Below are 25,544 nucleotides of genomic sequence, written 5' to 3'. Positions count from 1 at the left end.
TAACATTTAAAGCCATCCACATCCTGTCCCCTCCATGTATCTCTGAACTAATCTCCCGCTACCTGCCCACACGTAACCTCAGATCCTCCATTGACCTCCTACTTCTCTCTGCTCTCATCCGCTCCTCACACAACCCTCTCCAAGATTTCTCCCGTGCATCCCCCATACTCTGGATTTCCTTACCAAGACACATAAGACTGACCCCCACAATCACAGGCTTCAAGAAGGCCCTGAAGACTCACCTATTCAGGAAGGCCTACAACCTCCAATAACACTATCACCGCACTGCCATCTGTACAGTCTCCCCCTCTCCTTCTGTCTCTATCCCCCCTCCCTCATAGATTGTAAGCCCTCACGGGCTGGGCCCTCTACCCCACTGTGCCAGTCGGGCATTGTTCGTATGATACCTACCTGTATATTTTGTGTATTGTATGTAACCCCCAAATGTAAGGCACCATGGAAATAATGGTGCTATATAAATAAATAAACAATAATAATAAATCAGATGTTCGTAAAGAATGGAAATAAGGCCCCCAGGACCCTAGAAGCGCAGCACACCAATTAGCAGGTATTCAGGGATGGCACACGGCTTATCAGGGAATAATGATGAAAGGGTATATCGAATTTGGAGAAACCTGAAGAATTGATGTCGGGGAATTTCACGGGAAGTAGCCAGGGATGCAAAGGTAACAAACACCCCTTGTGTGTACAAATCCGCTAGGGAGGACACCCCATATAGGGACCAAGACCAGGCATCGGGTAACTCAAATAAGTCGGGCAAACCAGGATTGTCCCATAAAGGGGTATCAAAATAAGAAGACACCTTCTGGGCCTGCTTCCAGACCTGTGCCGCCAAAGCGTGAATAGGCAAAAGCCTACCTCTGAATAGCTGAGACTGTTCCAACACCGGCCACAGGATACCCAAGTCCAAGTGGTGGGCCAGATATGCCTCTGGACCCTGGAGCTGGCCCGGGGAAAGCCAAGGTTTTATAAAGCGAAGCTGACCTGCTAAATAATAAAGAAATAGGTCGGGGAGTGACGCACCACCAAACTGTTTCAGTATTTGGAGAGCAGACAATCGTAATTTGGATCTGGAGTGGCCCTTCACAAAAGGAGTTATCAAGGAGTCCATTTGTCTAAAAAAATCAGACAGGCACAGGCAAGGCTGAGTTACTTAATGAGTATAGGCATTTGGGTAAAACAATCATTTTAATTAGGTTAATCCTACCCGCTACCGACAAGGGCAATGCAGCCCAAGTCTGAAATTTAGCTTGAAAGTGTGAAAGGAGGGGGAATATATTGAGGTTCAGGAACCTCTTATGGTCTCTAGGGATAACTATGCCAAGATATTTACAAGCCGAGATCACCAGCAGGCCGCACATCACCTCTCCCTCCGCCGTCGCCAGAGCACAACCTATGTGCATATAAGAGTACATAGTCCAATTAGTGCGCAGGCCCGAATAGTTACCAAAAACATCTATCAATTCCATGGCTTGGGGCAGTGAAGTAGAGGGCTCAGTCATGAACAGGAGGAGGTCGTCGGCATAGAGCACGGTTCTCTCCTCCCGGGAGCCAATGGATATGCCCCTGTAGACAGGGTCCTGTCTGAGAAGTATGGCCAAGGGTTCTACAGCCAGGGCGAACAGCAGCGGAGAGAGAAGACAGCCCTGCCGTGTGCCCCTACCTAATGAGAAATACGGGAACAGCGAACCATTGATGGACAGTGCCGCCCCAGAAGAGCGATATAGGAGGGACACCCAAGTAATGAAACCATCTCCAAAACCATATCTACATAAGGATTGTAAAAGGAAAGGCCAATCAACCGAATCAAAGGCTTTAGTAGCATCCAAAGAGGTTATCGCCCAATCCTCTGAAGAGACCAAACCAATCTGGGCCACCACCTGGACGGGCCTGAGATTATCAGAAGTAGATTTACCTGGCATAAAACCTGTTTGGTCCGGATGAACCAGATCTAAAACCACAGAGATAAGCCTTTTCACCAACATTTTGGTCAACAGTTTGTAATCAATATTTAATAGACTTATAGGCCTATATGAACCACAGTCCAGCGTGTCCTTATCTGGCTTAAGTAACAGGATAATGGTAGCATCATAAAAGGACGCCGGGAGACTGCGGCCCTCAAAAGCAGTTTAGCAGCACAGGAAGAAGCAGATCTTTGTACTCCCTCCTTCTACAGGGATGCCATCTGGGCCTGGAGATTTGCCCCTTGCCATATCCGACAGCGCCTCCGTCAACTACTCCAAAGTGAAGGGGAGTCCAAAAAAGCACGCTGGTTGTTTGACAAGGTGGGAAAGGGGATGGAGTCAAGGAAAGCAACCAGCTCCTGATCACTAACCCTAAGTTTGGAAAGATACAACTCACTATAATACTGGTGGAACCTGTCACTGATGTCCTGGCTGTTAGATAGGGTATCACCCGTCATCGAGTTCACTTGAAGAATGGCAGGGGAAGCTGTATTTTGATGCACCAGATGGGCCAATAGACTGCTTGATTACCTAATTCATAGAATCTCTGCTTGTTAAAAAACAGACCTGCGGGCTTTTTCATGTAGCACATGTAAATATTGTCTACCCATATGCATACCTCCCAACTTTTGAAGAACTGAAAGAGGGACAAAATGTGCGGCGCGTGTAGTGCGCCGCGGCAAATTTAGCCCCGCCCACTTTTTGTTGACTCCACCCACTCATTATTTTTTCATGTGCCCGCACACAGTATAATCCTCCTACAGTCACCCGTAAATTATATGTCCCCCCTCTATCTCTCCCCCAGTTTCATATACACCCTTCATCTGCCCCCAGTTTCATGTCCCTCTTCCATCTCTGCCCCCAGATTCATGTCCCTCCATCTCTTCCCCCAGATTCATGTCCTCTCCATCTCTGCCCCCAGATTCATGTCCCCACATCTCTGCCCCCAGATTCACGTTCCACCTCCACATTAAGCTTACCTTCTACTCCGCTCCCTCGCCGCTCTCTGCCCGCCTCTCTCGCTGACACATGCGGCTGAAGCTGCTCGCATGCTCGCTTCGCCGCTGCGTGTCTCTCTCGCTGACACATGCGGCTGAAGCGAGGAGCTGACCTGTGTCAGCTCCTCGCTTCGCCGCTGCCGCCGGCTCCTGGCTTGTACATCGCGTCTACAAGCCAGGAGACGGCGGCAGCGGCTTCATGTGTCAGCGAGGGAGACACGCAGCGGCGAAGCGAGCAAGCGAGCAGCTTCAGCCGCATGTGTCAGGGAGAGAGGCGGGCAGCGGCGAAGCGAGGAGCTGACCTGTGTCAGCTCCTTGCTTCAGCGGCAAGGAGGGATACCTCCCTCCAACCGGGACCGCAGGACATGTCACCCAAATCGTGACTGTCCCGCGGAAATCGGGACGTTTGGGAGGTATGCATATGTAACCACTGAGATCTGGTCTCATCAGTCGGGTTAGCAACATAAGCCACTTTTAGGGAGGTACACTGAGCCGCTAAACCAGTCTCCAGCAGGGAGAACTCCCTCTTAATAAAAGAAATGGAGGATTTAACACAGCCCCTAAGGTACGCCTTAGTGGTCTCCCACAGGAGAGACGGAGAGGTATCAGGGGAATTAACAGTTAGAATACCTGACTAGTTGCAGGTTTTTCTATCATTCGGCAAAAATAATTTGAGCCAGAAGAGGTGTATGCGGCAACTTTGACGCAGTCCAACGGTCTCACCATGATTGAGGATAACCAAAAGAGGGGCGTGATCTGAGACAGCCCTGGGTAAATAAGATGCCGACTGTAAAATAGAACAAGCTTTCACATTCTCAAAGGCGTAATCAATATGGGACAGGGCATGCCTATGGGCAGAATGACAAGAAAACACTCTAGTGTCGGGAGACAGAATCCTCCACAGATCCCACCATCCCAACTCCTGGATCAACTTGGCCATGGAGGAGGGACAGAAGGAGAGAAGAGGATCTGGGCCAGTATAAAACCGGTCCAAAGCATTAGTCATTACCTTATTAAAGTCTCCCAGACAGAGAAACACTGCCCCAGGAAATTTAGCCACAAACTGCGCCCTCCCCCCCCCCCCCCCCGGAGTACAGAAAAGTCAAATATACACCCAGTATTACACATAAAGTCGACTCAATCCAGGCCCGGACATACACATAACGTCCCACAGGATTCCTCTCTACCAAGCCCGGTTCCCATCTAAGTCTACGGTGTACTAATATCGACACTCCTCTAGAGAAAGTGAAAAAAAACAAAAAAACTTTTCAAGTCTTCAGTAAGTGATACCTTTTTTAATGGCTAACTCATAATGATGACAGAATATGACGTTTCGAAGCTTCCTCTGAGCTCCTTCTACAGATATATCTAAAAACACTTTCTAGAGGCTGCATATTTATAACTGGACATAGGGGTAGAGTTACAGGAGGGAGGGGGGGGGAACTGTGACGTATCGCGCCGTTCCGCCCCGGTCTCCGGCCCCCAAGGCGCGAGGACGCCGGCCTCCGCCTCAGCCACCCAGCCGCAGCTGCTGGCCCACCCGGCCTTTGCCGCAGGCGGAACCCGCGATCGTCTTCTTAACTATACCGTCCGCTCCCACAAACCCAGAGAGAGGACCGGGCCTCATAGGATAATACGAGAAGAGCCTTCTAAAGTTTTAACGTTTTATTAACCCAAGATGGTCGATACTAGGTCAACCAGAAATATATATAAAGATATACCCTGGCGGTCACAAGTTTATACGGTTACAGAGAAGGTATGTTACAGTGCAGTGAGAAAGTGGTGTGCATGGAGTGGGCGGCCCATTGTATCCATGGTTTTTGAAGCCACCTGGAATGCTCTGGCACTAAGTGCGTCTCCTGAAGACATACGACATGAGGGACAACCTGTCTAATCTGGGAGAAAATAGTGGAGCGCTTACGCGGGCTGCCCATGCCCCTCACGTTCCATGAGAAAACATTAAGTGACGCCATAACAATTTGCATCTCTATAATTAAAGGGCCAAGACCCCAGATAGGAGGTACAGGCCGGCAATAGGTGCATCAGGACATAGAGGTAGAACAGCATGTGGCAGATCAGAAACCAAATGAAAACATAAATACAACAGAACAATACACCTACAGGAGGTGTAAAAAACTGTACAAACAGATGAAAGACACTGGACATACCAGTACCATGGCTACAGGTAACGGGGGAGAAAGTGCACCCAGCATAAGTGGTGTACAGGGCACCCTCTCAAGAAAATAGTGTGGTAAAGTAAAACGTGGTCATGTAGCAGAGCCAAAAGTGCAGAACCATAATAGTTTAGGTACCCCAGGCCCATGGGTATAAATTGAGAAGAGTAAATGTCAGATAAAGTGGAAATAAGAATAACTGTGGAACCCATGAGTCCAGCAATATGGTCCAACAGGACCTCTCACCAACAGAACACGAACTCAACACTGCGGGGATCTGGGAAGAAGAGACAGCCAGTCTTTCGCGTCTTTAGGAGAAGTGAAGAACATGGAGCGGTCACCATGGATGACTCGGAGCCTTACCGGGTAGACCATAGAGTATTGAATGGCCCTTTCACGCAGCTTTCTCTTAACTGCCACAAATCATGCTCGGGTTTTCAGGAGTGCAGCTGAAAAATCTGGGAAAATCACCACTGCTGCTCCATTAAATTTAATCTCTCCAATTTGACGTGCAGCCCGCAGTGCAGTATCCCGGTGAGGAGGCGGTTTAGCAGGGACTCTTTGGGCCCGTTCCACAGCGAATATAGGTGAGAAATGTGCATCTGGTAGAGTATCTCTAAGCCACTTCTCAACAAAGGATTAAGGATCAGCACCCTCCGCCCGTTCCGGAAGCCCCAGGATTCACAGGTTATTGCGGCGTAGTCTATTCTCTAGGTCATCGGCTCTCTGTGTCCAGAGATTTGCCGCCTGCTCCAACTCCTGAATTTTAGCAGGAATGGGTTGAACAGGTTCCTCCACTTGGGAGACAAGATCCTCCATTTCACTCACCCTGCACCGCAAAGTTTGAAAGTCCTGACGGAGCAGGCCAAGGTCGATTTTGACCTCCTCAATCTTGCCAGTAAGGGAGGAGGTGCCAGCCTGGATCGCTTCCAACAATTGCACAGTCACCTGTAGGCAGGTCAGGGGGGGAAGCCACAGGTGAAGCAGCAGCAGGGGGAGTAGCGGACCTAGCGAACCTCCGTAGGCGCTCAGACGTAGAGGATGACTGCTGGTGACTCATCGTGGAGAATCTGCCACCGCCCTTTTTGCATGCTGTAAGAGTAGGTACAGTATAATGGCGGATAAGTAGGTCCGAAGCCACTGAGGTAGGCCACAGCAGTCCCAATATTATAAGAAGATAACACAAAAAGGAGCAGGCAGCATATATATATATGAAGGAGAGTCCACTTAAAGGAAAACAGCAGCAGTCCCAGGACTATGAGAGAATAATACAAAACGGGACAGGCAGCATGCATATGAAAGTACAATAATCTGCAATACAACAGCAGGATGCCAGGAGAGACAACGGAGGTACAATCCAAGCAGGCAGACGGGCAATCAGATAGATATCAGCCACCTCGCAGGGCCACCAGGAGAGAGCAGGCAGCTTAGTTGCACCAAAATATAACACCCCAACACGTGTCAGTGAGCTGCCAGGAGGGACTGGTGAGGGGACTCCAAACAGAAAGTCTATGGATAGCAGCAGAGTACGGGCACACAACACTAGGCAGGTAGTCATGATATCCATCCAAGCATGAGGGGGAGGGAGGATGGTCCGGGCAGCACAAGTCCCCTGCAGGATCCCCACTCTACAGCAACGCGGTCACGAATTGCGTTTAGGCCGAAGCCTGCAGTAGTTGCCACCTGAGACTTGGGGAGGTTCAGGCTAGTGAAGGTCGACTACCGGCAGGGTCCGGGCAGCAGGCCGGGTAGGTATAGCAGGCTGCCACGTCGGAGGATCCAGAAAATGGCCACCGGCCTCGTGTGAGGAGAACAGGCCGCAGCTACTCCGGACGACTTCGGGACCGGCAACACCACAGTGGAGGTCCGCAGATGGAGGGACCGAAGCAGGTATGTGTCCCATAGCAGGAGGAACCCGGGACACCAGGTTTCAGGCTGAAATTCAGGATGATATGACTGGCTCAGGACGGAGCTCTAGCTACATGCGACCGTCTGCTACGAGCGCCCCAAAATTTCTTTATTTGCATACTTTAATGGCTTCTCCTTGGTGTCACAATTTCAATGTTGAGGAGTGTGTTATAAGACTGTGTGCTGAAGAGTCTGTTAGGGGCCTTTGTCGCTATCAAAACCCAAGGATGAAATAGTTCACCAGTTGACAGCTGAAAATGTACTAAATAAAATAATTATTGTGTATAGTATAATGGACACATTATAAAATGTATTGTGGGAAAGTTAGCTTGGTAGAAGCAGTGGTGTGGACCTAAACATTCAAGACGGATGCAAAATATGCAGCAAACTGATTTATTTAGAAAAGAAATGGAAAATACAGCCTTAACTTCAGACAAAAACAAAATAAATACCTGCTCGTCTGAGCCACTAGCTATACAGATTGGATAACCTAACTATACCATACCTCCCAACCGTCCCGATTTCCGCGGGACAGTCACGATTTGGGTGACATGTCCCGCGGTCCTGGTTGGAGGGAGGTATGTCCCGATTTCAACTCAGATCTGCGTCCAGAGGACGCAGATCTGAGTTGAACACATATGCGGCTGAAGCAAGGAGCTGACACAGGTCAGCTCCTCGCTTCGCCGCTGCGCGCCTCTCTCCCTGACACATACGCGGCTGAAGTGAGGAGCTGACCTGTGTCAGCTCCTCGCTTCGCCGCTGCCGCCGGTCTTGCTGACACATATGCGGCTGAAGCGAGGAGCTGACAGTCAGCTCCTCGCTTCAGCCGCATATGTGTCAGCGACAGAGGCGTGCACAGATCGGCGAGGGAGCGGAGGAGAAGGTAAGTTTAATGTGGAGGTGGAACGTGGAACTGGGGGCAGATGAAGGAGAGGATGGCATGACACTGGGGGCAGATGAAGGAGGGGACGGCATGACACTGGGGGCAGAGATGGAGAGGACGGCATGACACTGGGGGCAGATGAAGGAGGGGACGGCATGACACTGGGGGCAGAGATGGAGAGGACGGCATGACACTGGGGGCAGATGAAGGAGGGGACGGCATGACACTGGGGACAGAGATGGAGAGAACGGCATGACACTGGGACAGAGATGGAGAGGACGGCATGACACTGGGGGCAGAGATGGAGAGGACGGCATGACACGGGGGCAGATGAAGGAGGGGACGGCATGACACTGGGGGCAGAGATGGAGAGGACTGCATGACACTGGGGACAGAGATGGAGAGGACGGCATGACACTGGGGGCAGAGATGTGGGGACATGAATCTGGGGGCAGAGATGGAGGTGACATGAATATGGGGGCAGAGATGGAAGGGGGACATGAAACTGGGGGCAGATGAAGGGTGTATATGAAACTGGGGGAGAGATAGAGGGGGAACATATAATTTACGGGTGACTGTAGGAGGATTATACTGAGTGCGGGCACATGAAAAATTAACGAGTGGGCGGAGTCAACACAAAAGTGGGTGGGGCTAAGTTTTCCGCGGCGCGCTATGCGCACCGCACATTTTGTCCCTCTTTCAGTTCTTCAAAAGTTGGGAGGTATGCTATACGTGGGGCTTGCTTCCAGCCACTCGAACAAAACAAGCACAATATAGTCTCACCGGACTCAGAGTTACTGGACAGAACCATACACCTCCGGCATCCAATCACGGCATTCTGCTCCGGATTGCGCCCAAATGAATGGGCCTAGTTGGGAGGGAGTGCTGTGCCGCAACGGATTCAGCTGTGGAATCCGTGTCAAAATAGGGCAGCTTGATTCTTTTTTCCGTGAGCAGGAAAAACTGCTAGTGGAAAAATTACATGAACGGCTACTATTGAAGTGAATGGGAGATGTTTTTTGGAGGCAGATTCCGCATCAAAATCCGGTCCAAAAAACTCTGTGTGTACTCAGCTTAACAATAGCTGGAGTGCTGCTGGTTGCTGAACCCCTGCCTTACAGAAGTTAGGTAGTCAGATTGACAATGGTAGGTAGTTGGTTATTGACTAGTAGGTAGTCTATTGAGAAGACGGCCATTCATTGTCAAGCTCAGGCAGCAACTCGCAACACTAGAAGGACAGGAAGGTAGAGCCAGGACTGAAGCAATAGGTTAAACTCCCACAGAGAGTCCTGGTGTTATCTAGTGTCAAGACCTTGTGTGTTAAATTGGGTTGTGTCCCATGACTCAGTAGCGCACTGCCTACTATGTAAAAGTGGTTGGCTAGACGTGCACTGTTCAGCAAATGGTAAGTCTGCTCCTGTTTATGACAGACAAATTGAATATACTGTATATAGCTTTTATACTAGTTAGCTATATACCAATATATGCTGCTGAATAGGTGGACAATGGACATGCCTTATCTTAGGAACTCACTGTAGCTCCTCTGTGGGCTTTAATGCTTGTAAAAATGTCTGTATACAAAGAAAGGAATAATCCAGCACTCCAGAAGATAAAAAATGATCAATATTTCATTATCTCACAAATTAAAATCCTGCGATAATAGGGGAGGGCAAAAATAGACTAACCTACATGGCAGTATTATTGTTTTGTTTTTTATTGGAATAAAGCTGCGGGTGAATTAAGAATTTGGAGTAAGCGCGGTGCCTTTTCATTCTTTTCCTTCTGCAATTTTGTCATCCCTTGTGGGTGTAGAGGGCTCCAGCTGCTGTACGTTTCTCCATTCCACCACCATCTACATCATTCCAGTGCTCCAGATGACTATCCAAGCAGATGACAGGCGGTTGCTCGGTGTCTAAGGACCCGTACACATGCAGTAAAAGGACGCTCATTTTTGCATAATACACGTGTAAAAATCAGACTCCCATTGACTTCAATGACATTTTTTACACGTGTAAAAAACACGCCAAAAGCGTGCGTTTTTTTACGCTTTTTTTGTGGGTTTTTTACACGTGCAAAAAATGTCATTGAAGTCAATGGGAGTCTGATTTTTACACGTGTATTCTATACACGTGTTTTATGCAAAAATGAGCACACGTTTACCCCGTGTGCACAGGCCTTAATAAAAAGAGAAACATACTCTGCCCCAATATGAAAAGTTGCCACATTGTGACCCCAATTTAAAAATATCTGTAACGTGACTCTTATTTTAGAAATACCTTCCCTGAGCCCAGTGAATAAAAACACTCTCACTGTGCCCCATAAAAAAGGAAATGCCCCCAGTGTGCCCGATTATAAGGTGCGAATAAACCTCACACTGTGTTTCCAGAGTAAGAGAACTCGTACACTATGCTCTGGTTACAAAAACCAAGCCCCCTAAACAAACTAAGCCTCACAGTGCCCTGAATTTAAAAAAAAAAACCTACTTATTATTTTACTTCATTAAAAGCTTTTTTTCTGTTTTCCTATTGCTGGGTCCAATCTAATATGAATACAAAGTAACGGTGGTACCGCACACTCTTATAGCAGAGTTGTGGTGCTAGCAAAAAAAAAAGTCCTTCGACCTACGTAATCAAGTAGAAATAAATTTTGCTGCACACACTATATATACAATGCTCTGCGGTGATCAGAGGGGATCATTTTTCACATCCCCATACAGGACGCCGGTTTCCTATCAAGGATTTCTTCACGTTTGATTCCTCTTTCTTAGATTATTTGCTCAAATGTCCTTGTGGCCTACTTTATGTAGGTGAAACTACTCAACATATACAGGACCGTATCTCCAAGCACAAGTCTACCATCAGAAATCACGTGGATTCTCTTCCTGTACCAGCACATTTTAGCAAGCACAAACATATCACAATTATGTTTTCAGGTAATTGAACACGTTCCACAACCCCGCAGAGGGGGCAACCGGATCGCTATTCTTAAGCAGCGTGAATCCTTTTGGATACACTCACTCAATACCATCGAACCTATGGGACTCAATCGAGCGTATGATCGAACTTTTACATATTGAATGCTTTGCTACCTTGTTGATGTGATATTTCACTATATCCTTTCTTACTTAAATTTCCTTTTTCCATAGGTAGATGTGGATCTTGCTCATTACATTGAATACTTGTGTGCTCTGTACCCCTAACCATACGACTGCCTTAAAGGGGCTCTATCAGCAAAATTATGCTAATAGAGCCCCACATATGTGTGAATAGCCTTTAAAAAAAGGCTATTCAGGCAGCATAAATGTTATATTAAACCCCCGTCCCGTTTCTAAATAAAAGCATTAAAACATATATGCTAATCTTACCGAACGTGCACCATGGGCGGGGATGCACAATGTGATGTCAGCTTCGGGCACTCCTGCCTCTTCTGTCTTCTTGTAGTAACGCCCTCTGGCTCTGTGTCTTCCGGCTTCTTCTCTTCAAATCCCGCAAACTGCCATTAAGTAAAATGGCAAGTGAGCCTGCACAGTAGCGCTCCTGAGGGAAGCGCTACTACGCAGGCGCGGGATTTGAAGAGAAGCCGGAAGACACGGAACCAGAGGGCGTTACTCCAAGAAGACAGAAGAGGCAAGCGTGCCCGAAGCTGACGTCGCATCATTTATCCCCGCCCATGGTGCACGTTCGGTACGATTAGCATATGTTTTAAAGCCTTTATTTAAAAACGGGACTGGGATTTAAAATAACATTTACGGTGCCTGAATAACCTTTTTAAAGACTATTCACGCATATGTGGGACTCTATTAGCATAATTTTTCTGATATTTTTAATTTTCTTTCACAGACGAAGTGACAACTCTTCATCACCTATGGCTATAGTACAGATATATGGTAGCGCAAGATAGTTTTTCCCTTTTTTGACCCCCCTTTTCCCCCCCTGAACCATTATTATCAGTCCCCCCCTCGTTTATCCCACCTTGTAATCTCATTTTATGTTATGTTTTCTCTTTTTCTTCCTTCTTTCCCCTTCTTTGCTTTACTTAGTTGACTTTCTTGTCCCTGTTCTCTTTTTTTCATTTCTACATATATGATTCACTCACATTTGGCCTGACATTCCACTTTTATTCATTTACATCCATACACTTTTTTACATTGTTCATCCCCCTCTTTGGAACGCATATCCCTCCTACTTCCTCCCTTTGGAACACATATCCCTCCTACTTCCTCCCTTTTGGAACGCATATCCCTCCTACTTCCTCCCTTTGGAACGCATATCCCTCCTACTTCCTCCCTTTGGAACGCATATTCCTCCTACTTCCTCCCTTTGGAACGCATATCCCTCCTACTTCCTCTCTTTGGAACACATATTCCTTCTACTTCCTCCCCATTTGGCTGTCAGCACTGACTTCATTTCCTGTGAAGCTGCCTGTGTATAACCGGAGTTATATTTGCTCGCCCTGACACTTCTCCCTGCCATGCTATGCACTAGGTAAGCTTTATCTGTATTCTGGCTCTCACTCCTTGCTACTCAGGTCTCTTAGTCTCTAATCTCCGCCATTGTTTTCACATCTTTGCACTCTGCTTTATCTATTTACTCTCACTATCTGTCCCACATTACTTCTATCTTCTTATCTCCTATATTTCCGGCCATCTGTGTTTGTCTTACCCCCATACACTGTACCTATCTGCTTTCTCTATACACCACCTCTTACAGCTGTGTACCATGATTTTTACCCTGCTGCATATGACCCGACTACATACAGTATTATAATTTTCACCTTTGCTCTGCAGTCTCACTGTTCCTCCTTTCTTATACTTTTGGCATACCATAGTTCTCCTGGTTTCCTCTATATGTTTGTTTTCTACTTCTCTGTCTCTTCATTGTCTCATTACGGTTTTCATGTACACTGTATATAGTGCATTTATTTATTTTCTCTATGATATTGAGCCTTGACCTTTCATGTCACATTGCTGTTTAATGTTTGTTCATTATTTCTAGATCTATTCTGATGAAGGTCTAACGACCGAAACATCAAAAACATTGATCTAGTTTGCCTTTTTCAATTTTTTTCTTTGCACTGTGTCAATGGTGTTTGTTCCAATCTAATATGAATGACCTGAGTGAATTCCAGTCAGTATATGCATAAAAGCAGCCAGTAGTGCAGTCCCATTAGTGCGCCACTAGAGGGCGCCTGCATACTACCCACCCACTGACTCTGTATTGTCTCCGCCTTTCCTTCTCGCTAGGCGGCGCAGTTTACACTAGGTCCTAGTTACATTAGTTGAGGGTGTGCGGCCATTTCTGTGGTACTCCTCGCCTGTCTTCCCTCAGTGGTTTCCGCTCTGATATAGCACTCGGGTCCTCGGGACACAAGGGGATGTCAATCACATACACGCTAGCTCTCTGATTGGCTGCGCTCAGGAGCAGGGGGGAGGAAGTATTATCCTAGTTATCATAGAGCGGAGCTTCCATTGTGGTGGTCCTGGGTCACGTGAGTTCTGGCCGTGGCGTTTCCTGTGTGGCAGGTGAGCCCCAGGTCCAGTGTAATGGCGCTAGTCCTACTTTGTCACGCTACTGTGCGCAAGCAGTGATGAGGTTTTACCACGATGGTAAATTTGGCCGCAACTGGCTGCCAGGGAATGCTGGGAGTTGTAGTTTTGCAAGTTAAAGCCCATAATATTACATTATATAATATTACAGTGTATGCTTTCCCTGATCACTAGTAAGTACATAACGGTAGAAGGTTACTCTGAAGCTCATTGACCGTCATCAACTGGACTTAGTAGGTCAAACCATCAGTCTTCGCACAGTCTGATTCCTTCAGGAATGGCTGTCTCTTCCTGTACAAGCATAGAAGTGAATGGGATCTATGCAAACCGCGTAGCACGTGCAGTCCGGACATGTGCACAGTTGTTCCCGCTTTGGTAGTGAATTGGCATCGTGGCATGTAGGGCTGTCAATTATGGAGAGACATTTCTGTACTTCTGAGAGAAAACCTAATGGGGGAGAGTTATGTTGGGTTCACACCAGCGCTTGCACTTCGTTTGGGGATTCCGTTTCCCTCTCCATGTTTTTTGTCCTTTTCGGGCAGAAACCAAGTGGACCACATTATAGTCTGTGGTACCGGCTTTTTTTTAATTCGCATTAGGTTTCCGATCATGGTGTCCCCAAGTGGGCCCCCCAAATGGAAACCTGAACACAGATGTGAAGCAGGCCTTACAAGAAGTCAAACAACTGTATGAGAGGGAGGTAAAGTTGTGCAATAATTGTACAGTCCTATGAAAAAGTTTGGGCACCCCTATTAATCTTAATCATTTTTAGTTCTAAATATTTTGGTGTTTATAACAGCCATTTCAGTTTGATATATCTAATAACTGATGGACACAGTAATATTTCAGGATTGAAATGAGGTTTATTGTACTAACAGAAAATGTGCAATATGCATTAAACCAAAATTTGACCGGTGCAAAAGTATGGGCACCTCAACAGAAAAGTGACATTAATATTTAGTAGATCCTCCTTTTGCAAAGATAACAGCCTCTAGTCGCTTCCTGTAGCTTTTAATCAGTTCCTGGATAAAGGTATTTTGGACAAACAATTCAAGTTCAGTTAAGTTAGATGGTCGCCGAGCATGGACAGCCCGCTTCAAATCATCCCACAGATGTTCAATGATATTCAGGTCTGGGGACTGGGATGGCCATTCCAGAACATTGTAATTGTTCCTCTGCATGAATGCCTGAGTTGATTTGGAGCGGTGTTTTGGATCATTGTCTTGCTGAAATATCCATCCCCGGCGTAACTTCAACTTCGTCACTGATTCTTGAACATTATTCTCAAGAATCTGCTGATACTGAGTGGAATCCATGCGACCCTCAACTTTACCAAGATTCCCGATGCCGGCATTGGCCACACAGCCCCAAAGCATGATGGAACTTCCACCAAATTTTACAGTGGGTAGCAAGTGTTTTTCTTGGAATGCTGTTTCTTTTTGGATGCCATGCATAACGCCTTTTTTTTTTATAACCAAACAACTCAATTTTTGTTTCCAAAATGAAGTTGGCTTCTCCAAATGTGCATTTGCATACCTCAGGCGACTCTGTTTGTGGCGTACGTGCAGAAACGGCTTCTTTCTCATCACTCTCCCATACAGCTTCTCCATGTGCAAAGTGCGCTGTATTGTTACCGATGCACAGTGACACCATCTGCAGCAAGATGATGCTGCAGCTCTTTGGAGGTGGTCTGTGGATTGTCCTTGACTGTTCTCACCATTCTTCTTCTCTGCCTTTCTGATATTTTTCTTGGCCTGCCACTTCTGGGCTTAACAAGAACTGTCCCTGTGGTCTTCCATTTCCTTACTATGTTCCTCACAGTGGAAACTGACAGGTTAAATCTCTGAGACAACTTTTTGTATCCTTCCCCTGAACAACTATGTTGAACAATCTTTGTTTTCAGATCATTTGAGAGCGGGCTGTCTATGTTCGGCGACCATCAAACTTAACTGAACTTGAATTGTTTTGTAGAAAGAAATGGTCCAAAATACCTTCATCCAGGATCCAGGAACTGATTAAAAGCTACAGGGAGCGACTAGAGGCTGTTATCTTTGCAAAAGGAGGATGTACTAAATATTAATGTCACCTTTCTGTTGAGGTTCCCCATATATTTGCACCGGTCAAATTTTGGTTTAATGCATATTGCGCATTTTCTGTTAGTACAATAAACCTCATTTCAATCCTGAAATATTACTGTGTCCATCAGTTATTAGATATAGCAAACTGAAATGGCTGCTGCAAACACCAAAATATTTAGAACTAAAAATGATTAAGATTAATAGGGGTGCCCAAACTTTTTCATAGGACTGTATCAGGACCAAAAGGCACTCTCGATCTGTAGCCGAAATGACTGAAAATCTGTGTAACATAATTGTAAGAAAAGTGGAGACATTCTCTGTTCAGTTTTTACCAGTTTTCTCAAAAAGTCATGAAAATGTTGGTCCCCACCATTTGTGGATGAGCAGTTTAGGGGGTGCTTCCAGTATTTATACTATACGGACAGGTTCCCTTATTGTAGCTCTGCTCCCATTGATGTCAACCCCTTTATATTATGGAACTAAATATCCATATCCATCTAATAGCTTTTATTTATTAATACATTTGTTAAAATTTCATCTGATTTGCTACTAATGTGAACTATGGTACTTTAGATTTTCTATGTGCAAATCCGCTTGGAAAATCTGTAGCACTTCCATTAGGGCTGCGTAAATTCTGCTTTGATTCTGCCTCCATTGTATTTAATAAAGGCAGAGATTGAAGCAGGATTCATATTGTTATGGATACCGCGAATATTTCATCTGGAGGGTGTGCGGCCTGAGGCAATTCTGTTTCAGTATTATGCTACAGGATACCCCATGTGAGTGAGGCATCATTACTAGAGATGAGCGAACACTATTCGGATCAGCCGATCCGAACAGCACGCTCCCATAGAAATGAATGGAAGCACCTGTGACGCCGGCTGATCCGAACAGTGTTCGCTCATCTCTAATAATTACACCAGCCCCATAGTAACAGGAGCGCAGGTCATTCCTGCACATTGGAGACACAGGGAGACTTTCCTGTAGATTAGGGATACGGGTCATATTCTGTGAATTCTGGCCATGGCGACCAATCTCATATTTCAGCTTTCATCCTTTTAATTTAGATAAATCAAAAACATGGTCTGATTAGTCGACAACACTGACTCTGCCAGCGCTAGGGGTTTTTTGGCATGACGTTTGGCACTTTTTAAGCATGGGGCACACTATTTCTCTTTTGTGTATACATATTTATCTTTATATGTAATGTTAGGTAAATTTGGAGATTTAAGTTCATTATAGTGTGATAAATATAAGCAAGTGACATTACCAAACAATGCTACAATTTGTCATATTATTTCTGTCGTTTCCATGCTTATTTAGCGCCTTTCTATTTGGCAATGTATGTATGACATGTGCTTATGTGTTTTTTTAGAAATAGGATTGCATTTAAAGTCCATGTATGTCCTAGACATCAACATTTATAGGGGAGAACATTGCTAAAACAGCATTAAGAAAAATGACAGAAGGTCCATCTATAAATGATGTAATAAATGTCTTATATAACAGTGATATTGGCCTGTTTGGTCAGTATAGCCGTCAGAGGGAAGGAAGTTTTTGCCAAAGGTTCTACAGCTCACTCTGCTTTTGTAAAGAATACCTGCCCTGTAAGCGTCGTACCAACATATATATATATATATATATCAACTTCTTGGACCATATGTAAATATCGGATTTGTTGGAGGGGAGATATGGGTAGAAGCACTGAATGGCAATGCAATAGCTAGAGCTGGTTATAAATGAGAGATAACAATTGGCTGTCATCACTCTGATCAATTGATAATGGGATGGTTGGGGTGGACAATCCCATTATCAACATAAGCAACTAAACTAGCTGTTCACGTGGCCAGTTTAAGTATGGGAGGGGGATTGCTCCGAGTCTTCTTTTAACAAATAATCATCTAAACTCGACCAGTTGTGCCATACACTCATGTTTTGAGCTGACTAAAAGGAGTTCATGGCTTTCTAAGATGAGAACTACTTTTTATTTTAGATCTCCAACTCATTAGCAATCATATCTTAAAACCAGGACAATAATATTAAAGAAGTTCTACCTCAAGGACTTGACTAGTCCTTCAGTCTTCGACTGTCAAAATGGTGAATGTTCTCAAGGGCGTCCTTGTAGAATGGTAAGTACACGCCTTTTATTCTGTATTTCTGGTACGGCCTATAGGAAAGCTTTTAGTAGTTTTTAACCCTCCAAACTTCTGACAGTTCATTGCTAGATAGCTGATGTGGAAAGCAATTAAAACTACCCCCGGGAATGGTCCTACTAGCTGGAGAGAGAGGAGTTTTTATCTGCCATAGGGAAAGTATCTTCAAAGAAGAGTTCCAGCAGACGTGTATAAAAGTCCAAATATTTATTTCTCAAACATTAAAAGTGAACAAGGTTCAAAATAGACGTGGCATTATTCACCCATAGAGAGTAAAAGAGCGTTCAAACTGACGCGTTTTGGTACGAAACCCGTCAGCTTGAACGCTTTTACTCTCTATGGGTGAATAATGCCATGTCTATTTTGAACCTTGTTCACTTTTAATGTTTGAGAAATAAATATTTGGACTTTTGCTGGAACTCTTCTTTGAAGACACTTTCCCTATTGCTGTGGTGCTCCGGACCGAGGAGCTCTTACAGTGCAGTCATACCATCATGTGTGGGACGTAAGTTATGGATATTATATCCTTTTGAAGCAATATTCTTCACACACATGCAATCTGGATTAGTGGGCTTTGTGTTCCCTCTCCCCCACCCTATATTTTTCAACGTTTTTATCTGCCTTCTGCCATAATTGTGTGCAAATATGCTCGGGTGTTCCTTAATAGAGATGAGTGAGTACTATTCGAAACGACCGTTTCGAATAGCACGCACCTATAGGAATGAATGGAAGCGGCCGGCACACAGACTTTGCTGACGACCGGCCTCTTAACCCCCTGCATGCCGGCTGTGTCCATTCATTCCTATGGGTGCATGCTATTCGAAACGGCCATTTCGAATAGTACTCGCTCATCTCTATTCCTTAACCTCTTCCAGCCACGGGCATTTTTAATTTTGACTCCCTTCCATTTCCCCCCCTCCTTCCAAACCCCATAATTTTTTAATTTTTCCGCTCTCGGAGCCATATGAGGTCTTAATGTTTGCGGGACAAATTTTTCTTCATGATGCTGCCATTATTCTGTATAATGTACTGGGAAGCTGGAAAAAATTCAGAATGGGGGATTTGAAGAAAAAGTGCATTTGTGTGACTTTCCCACAGGCTTCATTCACTGTGCAGCCAAAAATGACATATTATCTGTATTCTATGTTTCGGTGCGATTCCGAGGATACCAAATTTATATGGTTTTATTTACATTTTAACCCTTTAACAAAAATCCAAAACCGTACCAACAAATTTTTTTCTGAAAGTTGCCATATTCTGACACCGGTAACCTTTTTACACTTTTGTGTATGGGGATACATAGGGCGTCTTTTTTTTTTTTTTTTGCAAGATCAGGTATACTTTTTAGTTATACCATTTGGGGCAATTGCTATTGCTTTGATCACTTTTCTTATTCAAATTTTTAATCAGAGGAAAAACAGTGGAAAAAAAATGTCATTTTGGCACTTACAATTTTTTACAGTCATTTCTATTGTAGGCTACATAGATTAGTCTGCTTTAGAAAATGATTACAGACAGTCTTGGGAGCCTTCACAAGGCTCCAGATTGTCATGCCAACAGAATGTCAGCCCCAGAACTTGCTCTGGGTGCCGGTGATACCCAACAAAATGTTGGCGCCCACGCACCTTTGGTAAGATGGCGTCTCGGTCAGCTTTGACTGAAGCGCCAAAAGGGTTAATGCCCGCAGTCGGTGTGGGCACTGATCATGGGCATTAGCACCGGGTGTCTGCTATATAAAACAGCAGACACCTGCTGGCTATGGCAGCCGCCTGGCTCCTGAGCGAACGCAATCTTTAAACACCCAGCATCCACCGAACTAGTATGGCAGATGTCAGGATACGGTTAAGGACAAGAGTTAGTTTGTATGTTGATGCTTGGCAACTTTTCTCATATATTCCCTTCCTACCAAAATTCATAACTTTTTTTTATTTTACTGTCCATGTAGCTATGTGAGGGCTTATTCTTTGCGTGATAAGTAGTTATTTCATTTCCCACCATTTTGGGATACATATAAAGTTTTGATTAGCTTTTATTTACTTTTTTGGGGGTCCATGTAAAATAAACTTATATACATTTTTGCATTTTGCTTTTATGGTGTTCACTCTACATTAAGAATGACATGGCAGCTTTGTCCGGCAGGTCATAACGATTGTCAATACCATATTCATATGGGTTGAGTTTTTCCACGTTTGTAAGAGAGAGGGGCTTGAGGGGATGACCTTGGGTGGCAATCTTTCCCACAGATCCCCTGGATGCCATAATCCCAGGGTTAATCCGCCAGAGTTTGAGTATCTTCCTACTCTGTAAGCTTTTCTATAACATAGCTGAGAGGTAGGAACTATATACTTGGAGCGATGTAATAGTATGGCGCAGAGCAGGAACGGGTTAAAGGAGTTTTCCCAGGAACAAAACCATATGTAAATTTAGACAAAAGTCTGTCAGTTTTGCAAATACAAGTGATTAAAAATGTTGTAGAGTTTTAAAGACTTTATCTAACCATCTTGGTCATGTCTGTTGTCTTGATCAGTTGCCAATGGATGCCACTATGAATGCAGGAACTTTCTATGATTTGTAACTTGCCAGAGTCCAGTCCTTATTGTAGCTCCGTTAACGTCTCATGCATGTAGTGTCATTGCCTGATAACTAGAGATGAGCGAACCTTAAAATGTTCGAGGTTTGATATTCGTTTCGAGTAGCCCCTCAATATTCGACTACTCAAATTGAATATCGAACCCTATTATAGTCTATGGGGGGAAAATGCTCGTTTCAGGTGTAGGCAACGTTCGATCAAATTATACTTACCAAGTCCATGAGTGAGGGTCAGGCTGGATCCTCCAAGAAGTCTTCTCCGTGCAGCTTCCCCGCGGCGTCTTCCGGCTCTGAATTCACTCTGCCAGGCATCGGGTCTGGGCAGAGCCGACTGCGTATGTCCGCACTACAGAATGTGTTTTTCCTCACAAAAATTTGTAACTTGGGGTCTAAAGAGACCTGGGTATAATAGCAGTTTTGGTTCGTCTTTATTCGGTCTGAATAAAACTGCAGTAACCTAGCAAATATTGTAATAACTAAAATAAGTGATATGAACAAAATCCTGGCTGACGTTCGGTTATTTTTCTATTAAACGTCCAGCTCTAGTATGTGGGAGACATCCTTTTGTTGCGTTATATATACTTTTTGGGAATTCAATTTTTATTTAATAAAGGTTACATTTTTTTTAGCGCATCATTATATTTCACTACTCTTCTTCTGTTCCCTTCCCATCATTGTGTATTGAATGGGAAATATACATACTTATCTTATATTTTTCTTTTTTGCTAAATCCAATCCTTTTGTTGGCTCAAACAATTGCAGCAAAATCTGCTAATTAAAAAGTTGCTTTTCTGCAACTTGGAGCTTTTAGGTTAAAGCCTCGTGAAGCAAATCATGTTTTCCTCTGCAGACTTTCTGGTTCTGTTATACCTATATGGAAGGTATAATTGACATGCTGCACTTTCTTCAATGTGTGAATGGATTAGCCAGAATCCCATCCACTTTGCAGGTACTGTAAAACGCAGTATTTTTGGCAGTTCTTCTGCAGTTAGTACTCTGCACTTTCGCAAAGTGGGGCTTCAGTCTTAGGGTATATTCACACTGAGTTTTTTGGAGTGGATTTTGAAGCGGAATCCGGCTCCAAAAACAGCTCTCAGTTACTTCAATGGGAGGTGCTCGCTTCTTTTTTCCGCTAGCTAGTAGCGTAAAAAAGAAGCGAGCCGCCCTATCTTGCTGCAGATTCCGCGACACGAAGCTCCCTCCCAATTAGGCCCATTCTTCAGGCCTAATCCAGAGTGGAATGCCACGACTGGATGCTGGTGCACTGCACCGACATCCCGTTGTGGCTAGCCGCGCGGAAGTGTTCACACGTGGAATGCAAATTCCGCTGTGTGAACAAACCTTTTAGAATCTTTTATTTGCCGTTTCAAACAAAATGCAATACATAAAGTATTATTTGTAAGTTGGTCTCCTCTTTGTACCTCAGTGTTCTTTTATTCTAAATGATTTTGTGATTGAGTAATGACGTGCCTACTACTTGGATGACCAGTGTACCCTCTTGTGTTTGTATTTGCAGTGACCCAGCTATGAAACAGTTCCTCTTATACTTGGATGAAACTAATGCTTTAGGAACCAAGTTTATTATCCAGGACTTGGATGAAACCCATGTGTTTGTCCTAGCTGAGTTGGTTACTGTCCTCCAGGAGAAGGTTGGAGAACTTATGGACCAGAATTCATTTCCTATCACACAGAAGTAAAATGTATGGACTGTAAAATAGGATGGGTTAGTGTTTTATTTGTGGGTTAACTCTAATAAAGCACTTTATTATGTACAAAGGTAATTTTATGTTCTATGTCACTTCACTCTTCAGTTTAGACCTCTGTTATGTTAATATTTAAACTTTGTGTTATTTTGGTGTTGTAAAATACCAATAAAGGTCCTCTAACAAGATTGTGAATATTTTTCTTTTCATTCTACATATTGATCTGGTCCTTTTCTGCACACTTCACAAATGCAGAGTGATGCTGTGAACTTTTTGTTCCTTCACATATATTGTACTATGTAATTTATATTAAGTACTCAATTTCTTGTAGGTCGTTATATGGAACACATCGTAACTGTAACTCTGGCTGAATTTACTGATGTTCTGATTTCCCAGCAGACGTAGCAGTCTGGCTACATCTGTTTGATCTCTTGTCACTTTAAGAATGTTTACCTACTTCTCTTCCTTTTGCCTATTCCTATGTGTCTGCATCTATTTAAAGGAGTTTTCCCATCTCACTGTTTGCCTGCAGTCTCTTCTTCTCGCTTACTGTATTCCCCTCCCATCCCCCACTCCCCAGCTTGCTGAATTACACTGAGTTATCATAATACTTATACAGATCAGATAATATGCACATGCTTGTATAGAAAGACTGTGTTATCTGTGTGTTTACATAGAGAGATAATAGACTTTATCAGCAAATTGCAATTAGCTGAGCTGATTGTCCTGCCAGCACTGAGTAAGTGATGTCACTTCTCCTATCTCACAGGCAGGGCCGGCTCCAGGTTTTTATGGGCCCTTGGGCGACAGAGCCTCAGTGGGCCCCCTTGTAAAGGAGGCGGGGGACTCGAGACACTGTGTGTCGCAGATGAAGCGAGTGTCACGCAGGAGTGTGGCGTCACCAACGCCATACCTCCCAATTTTTAAAGAGTAGAAAGAGGGGCAAAATGTGCGGCGCGCTCTGCGTGCTGCGGCAAATTTGGCTCCACCCACTTATGTTGACTCTGCCCATTCTCATTAATTTATCATGTGCCCCCACACAGTATAATCCTCCTACAGTCACCCGTAAATTATATGCCCCCCCTCCATCTCTCCCCCAGTTTCATACACATCCTTCCTCTGCCCCCAGTTTCATGTCCCCCCCTCCATCTCTGTCCCCAGTTTCATCACGTTCTCCCCCTTCATCTGCCCAGTTTCATGTCCCCCGTCTCTGCCCCAGTGTCATGCCGTCCCCCCCCCCAGTTTCATTGGGCTCCCTCCATCTCTGTCCCCAGTTTCATGCCGTTCTCTCCTCACCCCCTTCATCTTCCCCAGTGTCATGCCGTTCCCACTCCCCCTCCCCTTCATTTGCCCCCCAGTTTCATTGGGCCCCCTCCATCTCTGTTCCCAGTTTCATGCCGTTCTCTCCCCACCCCCTTCATCTTCCCCAGTGTCATGCCGTTCCCCCCCCTCCCCTTCACAAAGACAAACACTTACACTCACCTTCCATCGCTCCCCTGACGCTCCTCTCTCCGCTCTCTCACTCCATTCACATACGCGATTAAAGCAGGAGCTGTGATCTCAGCTCCTGCTTTAAAGCTGTGGCCCGGCTAGCGTATGTAGGTGCGATGTGATGATGTCATCGCGCCTACACACGCAAGCCGGGCCGCAGCTTTAAAGCAGGAGCTGAGATCACAGCTCCTGCTTTAATCGCCTATGCATTTAATTCAGCTCTTCGGCGTCCGTCGGACGCCGATGAGCTGATATCGGGACAGGAAAGTGCTGGGGCGGGCAAGTGCCGGGGGGCCCCCAGAGGCTCTGTGGGCCCCCAGAGGCTCTGTGGGCCCCCAGAGGCTCTGTGGGCCCCCAGAGGCTCTGTGGGCCCCCAGAGGCTCTGTGGGCCCCCAGAGGCTCTGTGGGCCCCCAGAGGCTCTGTGGGCCCCCAGAGGCTCTGTGGGCCCCCAGAGGCTCTGTGGGCCCCCAGAGGCTCTGTGGGCCCCCAGAGGCTCTGTGGGCCCCCAGAGGCTCTGTGGGCCCCCAGAGGCTCTGTGGGCCCCCAGAGGCTCTGTGGGCCCCCAGAGGCTCTGTGGGCCCCCAGAGGCTCTGTGGGCCCCCAGAGGCTCTGTGGGCCCCGGCACTTGCCCGACTATGCCGTGCGCTGACGCCGGCCCTGCTCACAGGTCTGTCATTATAGCAACACTTTGTAAACAATGGAAGGAATAAGGTAACATAGCAGGCAAAGAAAGCAGAATTTCTAAAGCAATATATGTAGGAAAAGTCTTCAGTTTACATAAGCTACCAGTATAGTTAGGCTCCTTCTCCCTCACTTTGGTTGAGCAATGTGTTGTGTTCAGCTGCTGGTCTTCTATATTTGCATGCTTCTGTTTTGTGTGCTATGTTAGGGGGTGTTCACACTACCGTCTGTGTCCAACAGGTAGCGTCCGCTCCTAGTGTCCGTTCAAAATCTCGCACGGACATTAGGAGCGGACACTAGCTGTGTCCATGACACCTGTAATTTGTTTAAATCGCGACCGTGTGTGTTCTTTTGCACTCCGTGCCCTTCCTTCACTGTCCGCTTGTAAAGATGTCCAATTTTTCAAGCAGACAGAAAAACCCTACAAGTCCTGATTCATGTTAGACCCAGATTCTGTTTGTTTGTGTGTGTGTATGTGTATGTGTGTGTGTATATATATATATATATATATATATATATATATATATATATATATATATATATAATTATAAATTTCTCATAATATAGTTGGCATCGCTGTGTGTGTAACTCTACACTACACAAAAACATTATTTATTCTGTACCGTGAACCCAAAAAAATAAATACCACAACATGCAAACTAATATATTTTGGTAGACTCACTTCCCACAAAAAATAGCAATAAGAAGTGATCAAGAAGTTGTGACAAAATAAAATGGTAGCAAAAAACCTACAAAAAAAAAAAAAAAAGGTATTGACTACAGGAACATCGTTTATTATCAAACAGTGGCGTTTTTATTTAGTAAAAGCAGTAAAACAGAATATAATGCATAAAATTTTGGTATTGCCATAATTCTAATGACTTGCCGTAGGAAGTTGAAGTCTCCATATCACACTTAATGCAGAATGAACAACATAAAAGAGAAACTGGGAATAAATAAATAATGAAGGTATGTTTTTCACACAGACCCATCAAAAAACAAGACAAAAACAATGTTATATCTACCCCGAAAAGGTTCCAACTGAATGCACAATTTGCCACTCAGAGTAATCTCACATATGGTTATGTCAACAGAAAAATAAAGCTATGAAAATGGAAGGTAGATGGAAAATTTCAAAATGGTCACCTATGCAACTTGTGGTTTAAACCTAACTGTTTACAGCTGTTGCAGTTGAACAGACACAGGAAGGAGAGCAATAAACAATCTCTGACATCCAGCGAGCTGAAGCTTGCAATCTTTCTGGTGCAGCCAAGCATTTCTTATATACTGTATTCATGGGGGAAATATTGACCATATTAGAATTACTACAGTAGAGAGGGTGAAAACCTATAAAT

General features: G+C 45.0%; 2 protein-coding genes across 3 annotated transcripts in view; both read left to right on the top strand.

Annotated features, from left to right (window-relative positions):
• Positions 1-12,358: 12,358 nt before the first annotated feature.
• Positions 12,359-22,204, top strand: GTF2H5 (general transcription factor IIH subunit 5). Of its 2 annotated transcripts, none has more exons than XM_075267732.1 (3): positions 12,359-12,432; positions 17,565-17,700; positions 21,830-22,204. In XM_075267732.1, exons 2-3 carry the CDS (start codon positions 17,666-17,668, stop codon positions 22,008-22,010), a joined length of 216 nt encoding a protein of 71 aa, XP_075123833.1. In that variant the 5' UTR covers positions 12,359-12,432; positions 17,565-17,665; the 3' UTR covers positions 22,011-22,204. The 2 variants fall into 2 exon arrangements, with proteins under 2 accessions (XP_075123833.1, XP_075123834.1); XM_075267733.1 differs by lacking the exon at positions 12,359-12,432 and adding an exon at positions 13,422-13,469.
• Positions 12,366-25,544, top strand: part of SERAC1 (serine active site containing 1) — a 73,196-nt gene continuing 60,017 nt past the window's right edge. Inside the window, exon 1 of the mRNA XM_075267701.1 lies at positions 12,366-12,432. The gene's annotated coding sequence lies outside the window, so the exon portion shown is untranslated. The remainder of the gene's footprint in view (positions 12,433-25,544) is intronic.

This window comes from Leptodactylus fuscus, chromosome 3, assembly GCF_031893055.1.
Source record: "Leptodactylus fuscus isolate aLepFus1 chromosome 3, aLepFus1.hap2, whole genome shotgun sequence".
Lineage (NCBI taxonomy): Eukaryota > Metazoa > Chordata > Amphibia > Anura > Leptodactylidae > Leptodactylus > Leptodactylus fuscus.
This window is presented reverse-complemented; position numbering and strand designations above follow the sequence as displayed.